Consider the following 7734-nt stretch of genomic DNA (forward strand, 5'->3'; position numbering starts at 1 on the left):
GTGATTGAGGGATTTCCATATTATATACTTGCTATTCTATCTTAAAATCTCCTATTTGATTTATGGTCCCTGGTCTGCTAGTAGACCATACACTGGAAGGGGGCTTGAAATATATTTGCATAACTATGACTACATACAACATCTGGCTTGGAGTTAGTAAGGGGTTCTAGAGTGGTATGGGACCTGTGTTATAAAGGGTTTTCTGTTTTCCAGCCTTTATGTCTTTTAAAACTAGGAAATGGTTTGACATCGCTATGGGGGGAGGGAGGAATTTTTTTTGTTAAAGAAACATAAAAAAGGTAAAGATATCAAAATCAGGTTGGGGCAGAGCTGGCTACACAGATAACTGATACATAAAAAATAAAAAAAATTGATTCATTTTGCTTATCTCCAACATAGCCTCTTTGGGTGCATGGGCAGGGATGGGGTGAAGATACACCATGAGAATGAGTAGGAGAGGGCATCCCTTTTCCCTTGCAGGACCCTCTTTATCTGCGCTAGCAACTTCAGTCATTAGTGCAGAATGGCCTCTCTTTTAAAATAAAACTTCTAAAGCCAAGACTACATGACCCCCAGCAAATCCTGATTAGAACTGCCCTCTATCCCTCACTCCCCTCTGTGGAACCAGCCCATGTCCCTGAGAAGGAGTTGAAGAAAGGAAGAATATGGTATGTGTATGTTTGGGGTGGGGAGTGGGGGGTAAGGGGTGGCTGGGTTTCCCTACTCCTGTGCCAGGATCATGGAGAAGCAAAGGAGAATCAAGGGGACCCTCAAAGCAGTCCTTAGTGAGAGAGGGGTGAGGTAGAAGATGGGTAAATGCTGGCTCTTAGGGGGAGGCTGGTAGAGGAGTGTTTGCCCTCACAACAGCCTTTCCAGTGCAGATCGACAGACTCTCCTACACAACATAGGGGAAAGAGGTAGGGTACAGGGACCCTTGGGCCAACTCAGTGCATAGAGACCCAAGGAAAATGCAGGGTAAAGGGGTGCTCAGTTACTGCTTCCTCCCCAAAGACCAAGGCTTTAGGCAGCAGTATTGGCAACGGCCCTCATAGACCAAGACATCACAGCCAGGAGAACGCTGGCCCTGATGCCAGCTGTCAGGCCAACCAGGGCACAGGCGGTAGGCTTCCAGGTTGCAGATGAGCTCTATCACCTCATCCACAGTGGTGAGTCGTAATGGGTGGGCAGAATAGAGCTCATGGGTGGGTGGCACTGGGACATCGCGGACCACCACACGGAAGTACAGGCCTGGCTGGATATGGATAACTGCAGCAGCCACAGTGGACAAGATGGAACGCTGGATGAGGCAGAGGTCTGGTCCCCTTGTTGGCAGCACTTCCCAGTGGGCAGGCAAGGGCAGCTCATTCAGTTCCATTAGAAACTCCTGTAGGACACTGTCCAGGGTTCCAAAGAGTCCTGGGGTGGCCTTGCCCAGACTATAGATCTCCATGATCACCGGGGTGCTTGCAACTTCCTCTTCTTCCAAGTCTTCCTCCTCTTTCACAGTCTCTTGTGGATGGGCCCCATTGGCTTCCTTGCTGGGCAGGTCAGGAAGGAAGCTAACAGGGGGTGATAAGGTAGCTTCAGGAGCCTGGGACCCAAAGTTCTTTATCTCCTGCTTCAGTTGAGGAGATGCACTGAATGCCTCAAGTCCTGGAGACTCACACTCCTTTAGGTCATTGTGGTGGGTGTCAGGGGGCAGAGAGGACTCTGCCTTGGTACTGGGCTCAAGCACTGGATTGTTCTGGTCCCCCTGTGGGATGACCAAGCTGGTCTCCTGCAGCTGCACACAATTAGTGTCCAAGTCCTCCTTCGGCACAGGGTGCTGCTTCTGCCTAGGCCTCCTGCTCTGGGGCTCAGTGACCAGCCTCTGGGCGAGGCGGGCCCTCGATCTGGCCCAGCCTGCACGGAAGGGCCGGCTACCCAAAGTGCCCTTCCTGAGGCGGGGCAGCTGGCGCCGGACCACGGAGCTGTCTCTCAGGGCCGGCAGCAGGCGCTTGACGGCAAAAGTTAAACACTGTCTCCAGCGACACTTCTGGCGTTTCTGGTTAGAGCCCCCGAACTTGGGCTTGTCCAGGCAGAAGTCGCACTCGCCGCAGTCCAGCAGGCGCAGGCAGGCCGCACAGGTGCCGCACTTGCGGCTGTGGCGCGGCCGCCGGTAGAGGCGATCGGCGGCGACCACTGGGCCGCCCGCCTGGGCCGGGGGCGCGGGGGCTCGCCGGCGCCGGCTGGGGGCCTTCCGAGCCCCCGAGCCCTTGGGTCTCTTCTTCGGGTGCTTCTGAAGGCAGCGCCTTCCCAGGCACCGCCAGCGCCGGACAAGGTCCGGTTTCCCCTCGCGAGCGCAAATCCAGCAGGCCCCGCAGTCGTCCTGGGCCTGGCAGCCGGCGCACAGGCCGCAGCCGGAGCCCCGAGCCCCCGCCTCGAGAACCCGCGGCTTCGAGGCAGGGATGGCGGCAGCGGCGGCGGCGGGGCTGGCCGTGGCCTCGGACAGGCAGGCCAAAGTGACGGCACTGGCCGCAGCGATAGCGCCGGCCACCGTAATGGTGGTGGCGGCGGCCCCCGCGATGTCCGAGCGGCCATCGGGCCCCCCGCTGGGCGCGCCTTTCCCCGGGTCCCCCGGCTCACCGGGGGGGTCACTCTTCTGAACTTCGTAGCTCTGGGTCTGAAGCCACCGCTGCCGCCACCGCCGCCGGGGATGCCCGCTGCGGTCACTCTGGGGGGCGTTGGCGGCGTCGCTCCGGGGGGCCTCGGCGGGGTCGGCCTGGGGAGTCCCAGCGGGGTCTCTGGGCACAGGGACCTCGACGCCGTCGGCTGGGAGCAGTCCCGCCGGGGGCCCCTCGGGATCTGGCTGCTCGGGGGGAGGGGGCGCTGCTTCCTTTCTGGGCCTTCCTTGTCCTCGTCGCGGCCTCTGAGTCTCGTTCTGAGGCGGTGCTGCCTGCGCGGGCGAGGGCTGCACAATCCCGAGCTTGAAGTGAAAAGTGCTGAGATCCCGGCCCGGCCCCAGGTAACGGGCCAGCTGCACTTTGCTGCGGATCTGCTGGCCAGACGGGCTCAGATAGTAGGTATCCGAGAGGCCGCAGGTGGCTCCCTTTTTTCGGAAGTTCTCCCGCCTCTTCCAACCCGGGCCTAACGCGGGACAATCGAACCAGTCCTTGGCCTTGGAGAAACGGCGCTCGGAGAGCGGGGAGCGCTTGGCTGCCTTGGGATCGACTCGGCTGCCGGGCTTGCGGGCCATGGTGGAGCGGGAGCAGGCTGGGCGGAATCTGCCCCGAGAATCCTTCGAGGCTGGCGCCTCGGGCACAGGCCTGTTGGAGACCCCGTGCGTGCTGACCCCCGGAACCGGAACCGGAAACACAGCCCTGCCCCAGCTCTGCCCTGCCTCAACTTGATCCCAGCTCTGTGGGGGTAGGGGGAGGGAGAGGGCGAGGGAAAGGGAAGGGAGGGGGAGGAGAGGGAGTAACAGGGGTGGAAGGGGACGGGGGGGGAGGGATGGGGAGAGGTAGTAACAGGGGGGGAAGGGGAGGGAGGGAAGGAGGGAGGGGTGGGAGTTGGAGTGGAGGGGGAGGGAGGGGGAGGGAGGGGAGAGGAAGGGGGTGGGGGAGAGACCTTTAAAGAACCCAGGGCCGGGAGCGGTGGAAAGTGCATGTGCTCGAGTATCACAGCCCCCTCTCTCTCCACTTGAAAGGAGTTCTCTTACTGAAATTTATTGTTTGAAAAAATACATTAAAAATACCATGTAAACTGTAAACCATAATGTAAGTGTGAGCTATCATGCGAAGTCATTTAAAAGCCTCGCCTTTCATAATTTCCTACGAAATGAAAACTTTTCCCCTTGCTATCCCCAAAGCCTGGGGAGTGCCCTGTTCCGTACAGGCTCCTGGGCTCAGTGAGCCCTGGTTTGGTCCTGGGGGAGCCCGACCCATGAAACACGGAAATCACGTTTTTGTGTTTTTTCCCTTACACTTTCTGGCTTCATCCTGGAGTTCCCAGAAAAGCTCTTAAACAAAGCTTTTGTCCAGGGTCTCCCCTGAAAGGGGTTCACAGGGTTATTTCTAGAAAACATACCCCATGTATAAAATGATATCAAGCTTATGACAGCTATTTTCTCTATAACAAAAAGAAATGGTTAAAACGCAAAAGACTCAAAAAAATGCACATTAACAAATATTTAAACCTGAAACAATAATCCATCGTTCCTATCCTTTCAGAAGACAAAACACTTTTTTTTTGTTTTTGGAAACAATAATCCATCGTTCTTATCCTCTCAGAAGAAAAAATCCTTTTTTTGGGGGAACTCTCGAGACAATATTTCACTTTCCTCTCTGACCTATGCTGTCTGCTGAACTCCTAAGTTGGGGCTTTCTGGAAAGCTGGGGAATGGTGTGGGCTCTCTCAACTTTTTTCAGCTGCAGTTCCCTCTTAGGGGCTTGTTTTCTCCATTGAAAAAGCACTGTAGTTGCGGGAAGCACCACCTCCTGGGCCTCTGACATTGACCCAAGAACCTTCAACTTCTTGAATTCATAATGTAGTTGCCGAGGCTAGAAACACTCATCTCAGAATCATGGCTCAATTACTTAAGCTCAGGAAAAGAAATACACAGCACAGGAGGCAAGTCCCCCAAGAGACTTGTCCTCTTTGGTGATTTCCCAGGTATACACAGCTTTTTGTTGTTCTTCAGTTTTCAGTTGTGTCCTACTCTTTATGACCCTGCTTGGGATTTTCTTGGCAAAAATGTTGGAGTGGTTTGCCATTTCCTTCTCTGACTCATTTTACAGATGAGGTAATTGAGGCAAGAGACTTGCCCAGGGTCTCACAGCCAGTAACTGTCTGAGGTCTGATTTGAACCCAAGATGAGTCTTCCTGATTCTAGGCCCAGCACCCAATCCACTGTGTCACCCAGCTGCTCTATACACATCTAAGGAGCAGCATTTGAAAACCTTCATCCAGGGTGAGAAAAGTCACAATTCTTTTATCTCCATTTCATCCTTTTTATTTTTCCATCATTTCATCTTTCCCTTTTGCCTTCAAGCAAAGATTTGTTGTGACAAGTGCAAATTGACCTACTAAGTAGCTCAATAACTGGAGCTAGTGGGGAGAGAGCCCTATTGTCTATGTGTGAAAAGAAATGGGATTAGAAAAACAAAGTCTTTGTTACTAGTCAGAACCTAAGACTATGGGTTTCTTCTCTAACACAGAGTCCCAGGTGAGGAGACTATTGAGAGACTTTGCTGTGGGTAGCTAGATGGTGCAGTGGATAGAGTTCTGGACCTAGATTCACTTTCCTGACTTCAAACCTGGTCTCAGACACTTACTAGCTGTGTGACCCTGGGCAAGTCATTTAACTCTATTTGCCTCAGTTTCTCCATCTGTAAAGTGAGCTGGAGAAGGAACCAAACAACAATAGTAATTGGGATATTTTGTAGGTGGTGAAAAGTGCCAGACTGATAGTTATGGGGTTGGCTTTTGGGAAATACTGTTAACCTGTGATTCTGGAGTGTTAAGGTTGCTCTAAACCAGAGTATGTTATAGTCAATATTTACATCAGATATACTTTTTGAATGATGGAGTAGCCTTAGGTCACAGTGTGGTATAGTATAGTACCTACTACATTGGATAGATTTCTGTGATATTGGAATGACAATGGGCCATGGCATGGTACAGTGGGCCTTGTACCAGATGTGCTCCTGTGTTAGCAGGAGGGCCCTGGGTCACAGTATGGTCTAATAGACATTGAAGCAGCTATACTTCTGGAGGGGTGGGGTGGCAAGAGGCAACAATATCATGCAATAGACATTATCCCAGATGTACCTCAACACTTCAGGAAATCTGTGACTGCATTTGTGTGGGCATCCTCCCCACCGATATTATCATTACCTCTCTATGACTCAAGGAGATGGTTTTCATGAAAAAATGCATTATCTGATGGTCAGCTTCCTGACAAAATCTCTGAGCTGAGCTAGACTGGTCCTCAGGTAGCAGACATACATACTGTTGACTGACTATTACTGGAAACTTTTTTTTTAAAGCTTAATTGGGCTTGCCAGAACTTATGATCAGCTGGCAGAGGCTTTGAGGGACATAGGATTGTCTCCACACCATGATGAGACATCCAAGAAGGATGTTAGTGGAGCTGTGTCAGATGTAAGATAGGAAAATATCAAAAAGAATTCAATCTGCTCTGTTGACATAATGGATACATTTCTATTTGATTTCTTTTGCATAGCTATATTAGGACTAAATATAGATCTTAGAAACTCTTATTTAGTTACTTTTTCCCCTGAGCTTTCATAGAACCATTATCATTGTGAAACATGGTAGATGTGAGGCTGAGACCATCAGGCAAGGCCAAGAAAAGTAAAAGTAGAGAGGGGTCATGCACTGAGATAGCAAGCTGTTGGTTATAGAGCCCACAGTTGCCCGTGTTTGGGACAAATCATAAGTTGGGAAGCCAGGCAATAAGGACAGGAAGGAAGAACAAATAATACTGAAGGGTCCTCAGCAAAGAAGGTGATAGAAAGCTAAGGAGTCTGTAGTTACCAATAACCAGGGAAAAGACAGAAAATCATCCAAAGGTTGAAAGGCCAGCTACTTTTTAGATGACAGGAAGACAAAAGATCTAGAATCTAGGTTGTGAGTTAGAATGAGTGTAGGGTAGAACTTCCCAACCTTTATTCAGGGATTTCTTTGACTTTTCAGTAAACCTTCCTGTATCATCTATTCAATATGAAAGAGTTTACCATGAATATACACTTAAAATAGATCATTTTTTTGCCTTCAAGAGCACAGCAAAATTTTTTGTGGCTCCATTGATTGTTAGCAATTTGGAGTTTCTGGAGTATTTCAATAGTATAATATAATTGTTTAATAAATATTTTCTAGAACCCCCTTGATAAATTTCTCATTCCATCACCCCTTCTGTTCTCTAGGGGTATATATACTCCAGGCTGAAAACTTGAGAGCGTCATTGATCAGATCATTTCGGAAGTCATTCTCAGGTGAATCCTTTCTGACTTAGATCCATATATATATATATGTTGAGTAAGGTTGGACCTTGGGGAAATATGCCTGTGATTTGGGGCAATGAAGAGGAATCTGCTTTTATAGGTGAATTATAGTGGGGATGAGGAGTGGCTTGATCTGTGGCTGCAGGTAGATTATGAAAATCAGGTTGTAAGCTCTGATAGAAGTCCCTGAAACCCCAGACACTGTTGATTGTTGAAGTGCATTCCTTGGAACATCTCCACAACACTGACCACTTTGCAGAATTTCCATCTATTATGTATTATCATTCAGCCTGCTTACACATAGTCCAAGTCACATGTCACTTTGAAAAATGTTATAGTCAATTAGGGTGCAGAACAGCACTCCTATTTCCAGTCCCTCCATGGGGAGAACCTGAAATCTCTAGTCCCTTAAATTTGAATAGTAATGATTTCCCTGTTATCTGCCTTACCTCCAAGAGTCACCAAAGGGGAAGGATTAAGTATTGTAGAGATTCATTCCCATAATTGGGAGATGTGCCATTATCTACTATTCAGGCAGGAAAGGTACATTAAGGCCAAATCAGCCCTTCCTGTCAGGGCAGTTATCATCACTAGAATGTATCTTTTCAAAAAGGACCACTTGACAAGAAGGGATTGTTGCTGCAGTTTTCTAACATGATTTTAACTGCCTGGTTGTCTTCTTCCCAGTAGCTCCTACCTTACTCTCATTTGCCTTGGAATTTCTGTTGTC

At 49.9% G+C, this 7734-nt stretch overlaps 1 protein-coding gene across 1 annotated transcript; it reads right to left on the reverse strand.

Moving 5' to 3' along the window:
- Positions 1-552: 552 nt before the first annotated feature.
- LOC114053853 (methyl-CpG-binding domain protein 1-like) lies at positions 553-4490 on the reverse strand. Its single transcript, XM_027876966.1, has 3 exons — positions 4328-4490; positions 3837-3904; positions 553-3397 (listed from the first exon to the last, which is right to left on the reverse strand). The coding sequence occupies exons 1-3, from the start codon at positions 4488-4490 to the stop codon at positions 992-994; spliced, it is 2637 nt and encodes an 878-aa protein (XP_027732767.1). The 3' UTR covers positions 553-991.
- Positions 4491-7734: the final 3244 nt, after the last annotated feature.

This window comes from Vombatus ursinus, unplaced genomic scaffold (assembly GCF_900497805.2).
Source record: "Vombatus ursinus unplaced genomic scaffold, bare-nosed wombat genome assembly UNPS02014812.1, whole genome shotgun sequence".
Lineage (NCBI taxonomy): Eukaryota > Metazoa > Chordata > Mammalia > Diprotodontia > Vombatidae > Vombatus > Vombatus ursinus.